At 31.4% G+C, this 13,342-nt stretch overlaps 1 protein-coding gene across 1 annotated transcript; it reads left to right on the top strand.

The window, feature by feature from the left end:
- The first annotated feature begins 3,933 nt into the window (after positions 1 to 3,933).
- LOC111695032 (cilia- and flagella-associated protein 20) lies at positions 3,934 to 9,773 on the top strand. Its single transcript, XM_023464174.1, has 7 exons — positions 3,934 to 4,030; positions 5,072 to 5,148; positions 6,535 to 6,613; positions 7,161 to 7,228; positions 7,353 to 7,414; positions 7,731 to 7,816; positions 8,704 to 9,773. Exons 1-7 carry the CDS (start codon positions 3,979 to 3,981, stop codon positions 8,829 to 8,831), a joined length of 552 nt encoding a protein of 183 aa, XP_023319942.1. The 5' UTR covers positions 3,934 to 3,978; the 3' UTR covers positions 8,832 to 9,773.
- The last annotated feature ends 3,569 nt before the right edge of the window (positions 9,774 to 13,342 follow it).

Genomic DNA, 13,342 nt, shown 5'->3' on the forward strand with positions numbered 1-13,342 from the left:
GATGAACGTTGGACATGCGTTTAATCATGTTCAGGCACTTATTGCAAACCCAATTAAAAAACCTTTGTTAAATTATTGGCTTTTCAATTAAGTCTTATAACTACGTAATTGATGATATAAAAAAATTATTTAAAAAAAAATATAACATATGAATTATATTCTAGGAAGAAACAGTAGGACCCTTAAACCTGTAGGTAAGAAGACGACTGTTAGTCTAAAGCTATGACTTTAAATAGGACATGATCATTAAAAAATAGCAACTGTGCAATGTAATACAAATACACATTTTAAGCTTCTGGAAAATTGATTTAATTTTTTTTTATTGCATCAAGGGTAAAATATTGTTTGCACTAATTCGATTGATCGGACATAATGAACATTCGGACTTACGTTCATTCGCAATATAGTGCGAATGAACACTTAATTGTTTAATCATTTAATTAATTAGCTCCATTGAACATATTTTAGTAGAAATGAACAAAAAATGTTCAATTGTCCAAAAGCTTAAAGTGTGGGTAAAAACGAAGTTATTATAAATGAACATATATTTTAGTGCAAATGAACAAATAAAAGTTCAATCGAACTAAACTTAAAAATTTTACCATTTTGCACATACCCTAATTAGTGCAAATGAACATATTTTAGTGCAAATGAACAAAAAAAGTAAAGTTCAATCGAACTAAACTTTAAAATTTTACCATTATGCACAATTAGCCTAATTAGTACAAATGAACATATTTTAGTGCAAATGAACCAAAAAATGTCCAATCAAATTAAAATCTAAAAATTCACCATTTTGCACATTTACTATATTAGTACAAATGAACATATTTTAATCAAATGAACAAAAAAATGACCAATCGAACTAAAATTTAAAATTTTACCATTTCGCCCATAGTTAAAATTAGTGCAATTGAACTTATTTTAGAACAAATGAACAAAAAAAAATTCAATCGAACTAAAATCTAAAATTTCATCATTTTGCACATTTACCCTAAAGTAAAAATGAACATACTTTAGTGAAAATGAACAAAAAAATGTTCAATTCATTTTGCCAATAAATCATAATTATTTTTTAAAAAAAGCATTGCCCCGCCTGAACAAAGTTTTTGTTGAAAATGTTCATTTGCACTATATGTCGAATTGCACTAATATTAACAGAAAAAAACATTAGTCCGTTTGAACAAATTTTTTTGTTGAAAATGTTCATTTGCACTATATGTCGAATTGCACTAATATTAACAGAAAAAAACATTAGTCCGTTTGAACAAATTTTTTGTAGGAAATGTTTATTTGCACTAATGTCCAATTACGCTAATATTTACAGAAAAAAAACATTATTCCGTTTGTACAAAAATTTTTTGCTTGAAATGTTCATTTGCACTAATAATTACAAAAAAAAAGAAAAAAAAGTTAAATATTTTAAATATTCCAGATCAATTGCACAAATGATCATTTGAACTAAATATTCCTGGCGGGAAAATAAAATTTTAGTCAAATTGAGCACAGTAAAGCTAGATTTGTGTTCATTTGCACTATAATGTTCAATCGTAATACAAACCTGTTTCTGATAAGGTGACTTTAGTGTAAATGTACGTTGGTACAATTGGAAAATTAGTGCAAACACTAGTACACAAATTGGTATAATGTTGCCTTCCTATTCTACAGTTTTGATGGGTACCACTGTATAAACTTTAAATCTTACCAAATAAGACCAATTTTTGATTTTTAAAATTTTAAAAGTCTCCACAAAAAAAATAATACACAAAACTTTATATAAAATGTTTGAGAAATAATGGTCGTATTCAAAGCTACAATTAATACTAGAAAAGGCTATAAATCAATACTTGAGTTCCTGTAAATAGTAAGTTTAGGTTTGGGGAAATTTTTCAAGTGGATTTTGTTCTTGATTCCCCCAAATATTGTTTACTATGTTTCTATGGTTACCAGCAATATAATCATTGAGGAATATAGTATTCCCCACCCCCTAGCCCTGGTAGATCCCTGCTGTAGTGAACAGTGTATTTTTAATATTTGATAATGATTTTTTATAACTTAAAAAGAGAGTGATATTCACGGATCTTTAACATCTTCATTTGAAAATCCACAACATTTTTTTTCTAAAATCCGCGAAATTTTTGTTTGTTTTTGGTTTGCAATGCATGCAACAATTGAAATAGAAGAAGGGCGCGAAGCGCCCTAAGGCTTTTAGGGCGCGCTTAAGTCAGCTTGTCTGTTTGTATTCGATAAACGTCAAAACGGCTTAACCTATCGGGCCCAAATTTTATGTAAGACCTCTCAAGACCATAAAGAAGGTTCATGGTTGATCAAAATTTCAAAAACTAGCCTCCAACAAAATTTTATGTTCATTGAATTTTGAAAATCCATGAGTTTTTGTTATAAAATCAGCAAACTTTTTTCGTTAGATTTTTACATAATTAAAATAAAAAATGGTCTCGAAGTGCCCTAAAAGCCTAGTATTTAAAATTTGTTCGTTCAGTGAAATCGTTCGTTCAATAAAATGGTTCGTTCAGTAAAAAAAACTATTGTTTTTTCAAAAGTCTGTTTAAAAAATCGCTCGTTTATTAAAATACTATAATTGTCTTTAAATACAGTCATAATCAGAAAGATCCAGAATTAAATGACAGTTAATCAGACGACTTTACATATTCTCTTGTAATTTTAAACGCACAAAAAAGGCAGACCACATTTTGGAAAGGGAAGGACTAGGGCTATTTCGTGGGTTTCGTTCCATCAATCATGATTGTAAAATTAGATTGTAAAGTCGTCTGATTAATTGTAATTTAATTCTTGGTTTTTATAGTTATTCTAAATTGTTCAACTTTTAAAATTTGCTTATGTACAATCCACAATTGCTGTTTTTCATTATAATTGGACTATTTAAAATCATAATTCAAATCTAAAAATCGTCTTCATATTCCACAATTTTAAGGGTCCACACTTTAACTTCAAGCAACAGCTCATAGAAACCTAGATTTTAAAAATGTTTTAGCTTCATGACACAATGTATTAAATCATAGCTATAATTCATGACAATCAGTAATGTTACAATTCCAAATATTTATCACAAACAGGTTATATTGATTTCTTTTATTACATGCCAGCATCTTTAATGTTTCAAATCTTCTTAACATTACCCAACTGCTTCTCTTGTAGAATTTACAACCAAATTATAACGCATTCCAATCTTAGGTCCATAGTCATGGGGATTCAAATGTTGATTATATATCCTCTCTCCAAACTTAATACCTAGTAGAAGATTGGAATAGTGAAAAGAAAAGAAGGAAGAGGGGGGAGGATGTACCAGAAAGAAGGAGGGAAGAAGAAGGAAAAAGGACAAAATAAGAAGGAAAAAGAAAGAAGGGGAGGAAGGAGGAGATAGTTAAGGAGGAGGAAAAAAGTAGAAATAAAGAAGGAAGAAGAAGTAAGAAGAAGTAAGAAGAATTAGGAAGAAGGAACAAGAAGAAGGAAGAAGAAGGAAGAAAAAGGAAGAAGAAGGAAGTAGAAGGAAGAAGAAGGAAGAGAAAGGAAGAATAAGAAAGAAGGAAGAAGGAAGAAGAAGGAAGACTAAGAGAGAAGAAAGTAGAAAGAGAAGGAAGAAGGAAGAAGAAAGAGGAAGAAGAAAGAGGGTGGAGAAGAAAGAAGGAGAAAGAAGAAAGGAGAAAAAAGGAAGCAGGCAGAATTATGATTAGTTGATTAATAATCTTGGTATACAGAAGTCTGCGCAAGCATTTCAGATTGCCGCAACACATTCAAAATTTGTAAGTAAATTCCGGTAACAACAAAGTATGATAAAAACCATGATGATTTAAATTGTATTTGGAATTGGATTGGATGCTGGCATTCCTAGCATATATACTCGTGAAGAATGAATAACTCTTACTGATTCATCTGAAGATTTTGAATATAAATTTGACAACTTCATTTTTTCTTATTTTCAGATTCAGAAAGCCTAAAATGTTTAAGAACACGTTTCAAAGTGGATTTCTTTCAATACTTTACAGTATAGGTAAGTGGGTATATTCCTAGAGAACGATTTTTGGACCCCCCCCACCCCCCCCCCCTCCTATCAATTTTGTACATGGATCTTTTATGTTAGACATGGATATAATTGACCATGTGACCGCAGCGCTCGGCCCCCTAGCCAGTCCTAGCCGCAGCGCTCGGCCCAGACAGTGTCTTAACATAACCTAACCCTAAAAAATAATAAATAAATATTAATTTACCAATTTCGTCATGTACCAAATTATCGTTCACTAGGACAGACCCGGTAAGTGTAAGGTTATAATGCAATGAAAGTTATTTCAGAGGTGTTCGCATCTTTTGTACACTGCAGTGTACTGTCTCTGGGCGGTAATGTAAACAGAAGACGGACATCGCAGTCTGACCATGACATGGATTCATCTTTCAAAAAAAATTTCAATGATGTATTCTGGTCATAGGAAACTATTTAGTGAAATATCAAAATTATCTATTAATGCTTTCATCCTCCACGGATTCTAAACAAACACTGATGCATCTTTTCTTCTTTACAAATTTCGTCCAGAGAGAACCATGGTTTCTTAATATGTACGCAAAGTATACGCAATCGCAATTAACTTTCTTTGCATTATAACCTTGGGTGGTGAGGAAATATTAAGTAATGCTAAGATGTTATAATAGCTTTAAATACATGTTGTGATGGGACATTGCTTTATTCGTGTTTTTAAAAACTTGTTCATAGACTTCAGCCAAATGACACCGAAAGAAAAAATATGTCCATAAGGGCCTAAACTGAACAGTTAAGATTCGTTTTTCCCTTTTTATTTTCTCTAAAGATTAAAATATGTGGGACGGGGGTTCGCTATACCTTTTCCCGATAGGTAGGTTAGATAAAGAAAGCTTTGTTTAGATGTCGAATTCACTGCCAGACCCCCCTCCTGTCCGATTTTTAAAGTACTAGGCTTTTACGGGCGCTTCGTTCCTATTTTCCTAAAACAATTTTTACACACAATTTTTCGCGGATTTTCCTGTTTAGGTTCATGGATTTTTATGTAAACAATATGTTAAGGATCAAAACCTCTCCAAATCTGGGATAAGAAAGTGAGGAACGGACATATCAAGAGAATCACAGATCAGGATATTCAGGTTACTAATTACTATGAGACGAGGGGAGGAAGGCTAACCACATCAATCTCTAGTCCGAACCACATTCTCATCATTTTCTCGTCCGAACCATATCGAAATCCTCGTCCTTTCAATATTATTTTTTTTAAGTGTCCGATCCTTGAAAATAGATAAATTTTTTAAAAATATGGCGACGTTAGGGCATAGATGAAATATCAAATTTTCCCAATTAAATTTTAGATTTGGGAAAAAATGAAAATGCTCCATAAACGATGTTCTACAAAAAAAGCGTCTGTAAAGAGCCCTTCCTTTCGCGGAAAATGCCGCAAAACATTCTCAAACTAAGGGGTGTATATTTTTCCAAGAAATCATCCCCCCTCCTCCTTATTATAACTTTTTTTCCCCCAGATGTTAAGTATGTATTTTTATGGTTTAATTCTCTGAATTAGAGAAAATAAATTGTTTTAGGAAAAATAATAAAAATACCTGCCTTGTTATGTCAATTTTTTAAATCCCCCCCCCCAAAAAAAAAAAAATACGTAAAAAAATTCTAACATAGCGCAAACTTTTTCTACAAAATTTTCTACGAGACATGAATTACCTCATGTAAGAAAGTGTCGTTGAAGGCAGCCGGAATTAACCCATTAGTGACGAGAAGGTCAATTTTGTGCCTTTTTTCTTAAACTAAATTTTTAAATTTTCAATTTTAATAAACCCAAAAAAACAAGATTTTGAAAGAACACCCTGTAATTTAGTTTTGAATCTATAAATTTTTTGGAATCTTCTTTTAAAGATCTAAATAACTAAACCATGAAAAGTAAAGTTTTGAAGATAATTAAATAATTATGAATTACCAAATTTTTTTAGATTTTCATGTTTTACAGGTCACACTGCACACAAAAAAAATTTATTGAATATCATTTTTTCATGAGTACGATCAAGTTTTGTTTGGACAAGATCCTTCTAAAACAACTTCACTAATAGTTAATGGTCTCGTCACTAATGGGTTAAGAATTTCTTTCTTATCAGTTTAAATGTAATTTGGTTATATTTTTTTTATTTTTAAAATTGAGTATTTCCTATCCAATAATTAAATATGGAACTTTGCTCATCGCACATTACAAGTTGCCATTTTCATTACTTACAATTTATTATCATTGCAATACAGCAATCTCATGAGTTAAACATATTATGTTTATAACATAATTATTATTGTTATAACTTTTATTTAATCCGTATTGGTTAAACGTGTTCTTTATCTGTAGAATGCACAGCTTCAAACAAGAAATTGTTTTTATCGTTATTACTACTGACAATATGTATGAGTATTAGTATTATTATTATTGCTATTCTCATTATATCATTATAATAATATAATTTTAATCGTTAGCATTGTTATTATTTTAGAGTTTTGTGCTTGAGATTGTAGGAACTAATGTGTCAACGACGTATATAACTTGTCCAGCTGACCCAAAGAAAACATTAGGTCTTGGAACTAACATTAGCCTAGTTTAGCTTTTCTCAACGATATAGAAACTAAAGCTTTCAGCTTTTTACTGTGGGGTGAAGTCTGAAATCTTTAGCCCTCCTCCCTTTATACTTGTAGAAGGATCTTATCTTTTTTAATATAGTTACGGGACTGGAAGCGTAAATAGTGAGGGTTCTTTATTTATACAACAGTGACATTAAAAGCTCTGTCTGATCAAGAATAAATTATACATCCATGTTTATGTCAATTTTAACTATTTATTTTAATTTATGGCTTCTCTGCAAAAGTGACTTGAGCATTTCTTGCTTATTAGAAATTACAAAAAGGAAGAAACTTTTCGAATCGTTAAAATGAATTTATCCTTTACACATTTAATCAGACTAAGGTTTAAAGGGTCTAGGTACCATTGTAAATCGTCCACTGCTATATTTGCGTGGATGCTCACTGAAAGCTAACCTTACAATCCCTATAGTTGAGGTGTGGGTGAGAGAAGTTGATGAATTTAACTCTAATAAACTTTTTAAAATAATGTTGGTTGTGACAGGAATTAAGCTGCCCTATCTTGTCATGATAATCAAAAATATGAAAAAATATTTCACTTTCGAAGTTCAGGTAAGTCAAGGCTTTTTGATTAAAATTAAAAATGTAAAATGGGAGTCAGTATATAAACTTTTTGATACTTTTCCTTCAAATCATTAGATGATCAGTAATAACAGATAATATTGGCTTTATTCAGGTGCTTGATGATAAAAATGTTCGACGAAGATTTCGAGCATCTAACTACCAATCAACTACTAGGTATTGATAATCAACTGGGGTTTCTTTTAAGTAACTACTACCTGGGGAATCAGTTTAGAACTTTGTTTTGGCAAAAATTTACGTAAATTCTTTATTCAAAAAAACATAAATGTTATCTATTATTAAAGAATATAGGTCAAAATATGTTCTATTCAAAAAGACATTTTGGTCAGTTTCAGTTCTCAAGCTCATATAATTAAAATAACATAATTTCGTTCCCTGTTTGTTTTCCCCTCACCCCTGGTCCTGAGAGGTAGAGGTGGATGCCAAAAGTAAGAATTAAAAAAGTTTTTTCTCATTTAAATTTTAATTTAAGGGTGAAACCGTTTATTTGCACAATGCCTATGCGCCTGGATGACGGCTGGAACCAGATACAGTTTAATCTAGCAGATTTTACAAGGTAAACATGTTCACCTGGTCCCCACAGACCTATTTTCCAGTGACCCCATTCGCACTACTACCCTTTTTGCTTTTATCTAAGCATTCATGAGGAAGATATCGTTTTTTTTCTGTCTAAAAATTGTCTATTTCTGACAATTTCCTTCTGTCTCTCCTGTTACACAAAACCGCAAGTCGCTTTTATAGAGGACCACAATTGAAAGTTTAAAGGTTTCCATTATGAAATGGAGCCTTTAGAAGAAGGAAGAAAAAATGTAAGAAATTTAAACATTTTTTTCAGGTCATTTTTCAGTTAAATAAGTATTTTTATTTTTAAATGAAGAGCAGATATTGCCCTAACAGTTTCATGATTGATAAATATTTTATTAATTTAACAATGCATATTAATTTAATGATTTATTTGAACTCTATGGATTGATTTGATTAATTATTAATAAATTATTGATAAATTATTGATCTGTTGGTTGGTTCATAGATAGATCGATATGCTGATATATTTAAACCCCTGGATTGATTTTTGATAAATTATTTGATTGATTGATTGATATATTTGAAAACCTTATTTTGATTGGAAAGATTGATTATCGATTGATTAGGTTATTGATTGATTTATTGATGGTAAAGTGTTGCTTAGTAACTTGATTATGGATAAATGATAGTTTAATTTTTTTTTTTGGGGGGGGGGCTGAACAAATTTTAACTAATTCCAATATTCATCTTAAAACTATAATAAAATACGAAAATTTTAATATTTGACATGTTAAAATCCCAACGACAAATTAAAATTTAATGTTAGTTTCTTAACATCCAGTTATTTAAATAAAAATTAGTGTCGCCGAAAACGTTTTTTAAAGGGGGGACGAAGAAATGATTTTCAAGAAAATATTAAGCCATACCACCCCTTGCTTTTAGATTATACTCCGAAGAAGAGCTTCCTGCTGAATTTAAACTGTACCTGCCCGTTCAACAGAAGGGTCGTCTTCCTCCCTCAGAGCAGGGGCAGCAGCAGCAAAACTAGCTTTACTCGTCTACCTAGCTGTACTGGTCCACCTTGCAGCAGAACTAGCTATACTTGCGCGCCTAGCAGCAGAACTAGCTGTACAGGCCAACCTACCAGCATAACTAGCTGTATTGGCGCACCTAGCAGCAAAACTAGTTGTACTGAACCGTCCTGAACTTGATGTATCAGTCCAGTATTCTCCATGTTAAAAAACAATTTTGCGCATTTTTATCCTGTCAAAACCGGTTTACCATTTATAACCTTTATCATTGTGTTTTGATGTAACAAATAGTATAATTTTGTGTACACTGTACAATTTACCGAGTTACCTACAAAGGACGAGACTTAAATGACCCCCACAACTAATAAAGTGAGTTCAGGTTATTCGTTTTTGGCTCGTTTTTTTCGGTATCATTTCTTTCGGGGTCAAAATTTAGCTTGGTTAAAGAAAAACAAATGTTTAGTTTTTTAAACATTTCTTCTTACACTTTGTCAAATTTTGATCCTAGCAGATGCAATTTGCATAAAACTTCCCAAAAAGATGCAAAAAAACGTGTCGTAGCGATCGTTTTTGAGATCTTTGAAGTCTATTTTATTTTTAAACAAACGATCAAACGATTAATGACACTACTTACAGGCCACAACTCTTTAAATTTTACGATCTGGAGGTCGAATTTAGTTTCCTAGACGAATTATTGTTTTTAAATAACATAAAAAAAAGAAATAAAACAGGCTAAATGTGAAAGAAAAACAAGAATATAAGAAAAAAGACTAATTCTGTACATTCGTCTCTAAATTCTCATCCTTAGCGCATAATCCTGTAAGACATGTTGTACTATTCTTTCTGTTTATTAAAGTTTGTATTTAAAATAAAATATTGTTGTCCATTGGAAGCGTACACTAAATATCCTTTTCCTGCTTTTGTTCATGGTTTCCTAATAAACATACAATGCAATGTAATAATAAGACACTTAATAATTAAGTGAAATTGATGTTACAAAGCAAATAGTCTTACTTAACGTTTGTTATAATACTAATTTAGTGAAATGGGTCTTTTTTTCACTGCATAATTGTTGTTTCTCATGCTCACTTGACTTTTTAAAGACTTTATTAAATTCTAAAAGTCGTCTTTTAATTTAAAAATTTTCAGGTTATCACTGTAGAAATACAAATTATCTTTGTTCTTCGCTTTCTAATATTTGGTCTAACGAACAGCCTCATACTATAAAAGATGGCATTAGACAATGAAAATCTACTAAAATTACTTAATAATACAAGTTTCTTAACATTGTTAATAATTTTGAGATTCTAAGGCGAGTACAAATTACTACTAATGTTAAGTCAGATTCTAAGGCGAGTACAAATTACTACTAATGTTAAGTCAATGTATTGAAGAGCACATTTTTTAAATTCTATAATTGTTTCATGTATGCCACTCTTTAGTAGTAGCTACTAGATTTACGTAAATTTTTCTAATTTTTTTCATCCTATTATGGTAACAGTTTAATGAGAAACCTACTATTGTATTAGCGTTTATGTCCTCAACTATTAACCTAACATTAGGTCAACCACCGAGCTTCGAAATTATCTCGAAGATTAAAGACTTTGTTCAAATCATCTTTCGAATCTCGTGTCTTGCTGAACACCTTAATTTGTTAATGAAAAGATTGAAAATTTATAATGTGTTCGTTAATAACTTTTCGAATGATTAGGTCGTTAACTTGGAATTCTGTCCGTTAATTGTATTACCCCCCCCCCCCTACCCCCCGGAATGGGATGATAGATCTGGGGGAAAAATGAAAAGTTGTACATAAAAAGGCTAGATTTTTTCATATTTCCCCCTAAAAATCATTAGTTGTCCCCAATTTAGAAATTTACTTTGCCGTTAACATATCATTTTCAAAAGCTGGTGGTGGGGGGGGGGGGGGCTGCTAGGTTTATGATTTTTCAAGAAAATATACAACCCTAAATAAAATGATTATCTTCTTGGACATTGTATTTGTGAACCTCATAAGTATCTCATTAAACTTGGAAACAAAAGTTTGATATTGCAGTTTACAAGGTTATCAATAAACTATGTTTTTCAGAGGGGAGGGAAGCTGATGGAGGGGAGGAAGGCCAGCCTCAACAATTTCTAGTCCGAGCCACCACCGAAATCCTCGTCCTTCCAATATTATATTTTTAAAGTATCTAATCCTCCTAGGTAAAACAATTTTTTAAGAATTGTTTACATTTTTACGCGCATTTTCAGATATTGCTGGTGTAGAATATGCCGCAAATAATTCGGAGTTTTTAGAACTTTAATCTTTTTTAAATTAAAGTGAAAACCATAGAATTTTTCCAGTTGGTTCCATGGGAAAAATGATATGCAGAGATACGCCAAATATTTTGCTATTTATTTTGTATCGCGAAGGTTAGCCATTACGGTGGCAGAAGAGATTTTACTTTTACCTCAACAAAGTTTGACATCATTCTCATGGCTTTAAAGATTCCATGAACTTGATGCTATAATCATTGCAATACTTAAGTCTACTCATAATGTATGCCCTAGTGTGGCCAGATTAAAAAAATAGTTTTATCTTCAAGAATTGGAAACTTTAAACACGTAAGAATGGAAGGACGAGTATGTCGAGGTGGCTCGGACGAGAAAATGAGGAGAATGTGGCTCGGACTAGAATTTTTTTTTAGCTGGCCTTCCTCCCCTCGCTGATTAGGTCGGGATTGTAGGCTGCTTCGTTGAAGCCAAATCGCACGATTAATAAATCCTGCCAGGTGGATTTAAGGCTACCCTACCCTACTGTTTCATTAGAGGTGTATATCGCGGCATTAACGCTAATGCCGCGATGTCTTAATAGCAGGATAAATAAATCCACCCGCACGGGTGGATTTACCCTAGATCGTACGATTAGTTGGGTTTGGCTCAAAATGAGAGAGAGAGAGAGATAGATAGATAAATAAATAGATAGATGAAAACATAAATAGAAAGAAATATATAAGATGAAGAATAAAAAATAAAAAAAAATAATAAAAAATGTTAAAAAATGATAAAATCGAAAAAAGGTTCATTTTTTGTAAAAATGAAATTTATTATAAAAAATTCAAAAATAAAAAAAATATATTTTTACGAAAATATTGATATTTTATTTCTAAAAAGTGTTTTTTAGAAAATATTATTTTTTAGCTTAAAAACAATATTTTTCGGCAGATTTTTGGAAAAAAACATGATTTTTCAAATTTTGCAAAAAAAATATTTGAGGTTAACAAAGATCGTCTTTGATTTGCCAAACTAATTTGTGGAAACCAATGCGCATGTGCATAAACAACATTTTGGATGAAAAAGGGTAGATAATCGTAGGATTTAAAGGAATAATAATGAAAGCATCGGCTGTTTCAGGGTAGATTTAGGATAGATAATCCAGCCTCTATTTAGGGTGGATTTATGACTGATGAAACAGTACTTCCGTAATCATGCGACAAGTCTAAAACGTACAGGGTGTCCCACGAAACATGACAGTATGCAGGACGACTTGAATGTCGTCTTGATTTTTGATATAATTTGCTGCGTTTATTGTCAACCTAATTTTAGAAGTAAATTTCTAGAGATAATAATCACAAAATTTCCCTTGTTTTGCCATTTCCAAAATGTGGTCTGCCTTTTTTGTGCTTTCAATATTGCCCGAGATATGAAGAATTTCGTTCAGATTTCGACAATTTTGCTTTTATTTAACAAAATTGAAATCTGAACCAAACTCTTTATATCTCCAGTAATATTGAAAGCACAAAAAACGCAGACCACTTTTTGGAAATGCCAGGGCTAGGAGAATTATGTGATAATTGTTTTAAGAATCATACATGTTAAAGTAGATAGAAGACTAAATGTCACAAATAAATTCAAATACCAAAGACGACTTTCAAGTCGTCTTGCTATTGTCATGTTTCGTGGGACACCCTGTAGGATAAACCTACGATTTATTAATCGTAGGTTTATCCTACGATTAAGATACTTGTCTGACGAAGTGGCCTTGTATTATAAGCTTTTCACCATTTTATTTATACGTCAAAATGAAACACAAAGAATCGCCGATTTTTCTATATTCATTTTTTTCTCGTCACAAAACAGATACAATGTTTAAAGGTTGGTAGGCGATTATATCACTACAATGAAGACGACTTTTTATTAAAGTTTTAATGGTTAACAAGCTCCTTTCGAATAACAAGTTTAAAAATAAAAAAGAATGTGAAATTTTTTTAATTGATAAATTCTCTTGACTACTTTGTTTTCGTATCCATGCTGTTTAACACCTTAATTTAAATCAAAATTGAATTCGAAAGTCGTCCCCGTTGTATTATTATAATCGCCTACCATATTTACTTTGCTTGTATGTCTGTTTGTAACCGATAAACGACAGAATCGATTGGGTCAACATTCTTTCTTACTGACCCCATGGAAGGTTTTTGGATGCTCAGATGAAATATTGTTCAATTCGCCGAACTTTTTTTTTAATTGTACAAAGAGAAGATGCTCACAG

The sequence above is a fragment of the Eurytemora carolleeae genome, unplaced genomic scaffold (genome assembly GCF_000591075.1).
Source record: "Eurytemora carolleeae unplaced genomic scaffold, Eaff_2.0 scaffold125, whole genome shotgun sequence".
NCBI classification, from domain to species: Eukaryota; Metazoa; Arthropoda; class Copepoda; order Calanoida; family Temoridae; genus Eurytemora; species Eurytemora carolleeae.

What these genes read in the sequence shown, in the direction of transcription:
- LOC111695032 (XM_023464174.1), top strand. Translation starts at nt 3,979, where the DNA reads ATGTTTAAGAACACGTTTCAAAGTGGATTTCTTTCAATACTTTACAGT. An exon ending in TGACCCAAAGAAAACATTAG is followed by an intron (nt 6,614 to 7,160) that starts GTCTTGGAACTA and finishes TGGTTGTGACAG; the next exon opens with GAATTAAGCTGCCCTATCTT. An exon ending in AACTACCAATCAACTACTAG is followed by an intron (nt 7,415 to 7,730) that starts GTATTGATAATC and finishes TTTTAATTTAAG; the next exon opens with GGTGAAACCGTTTATTTGCA.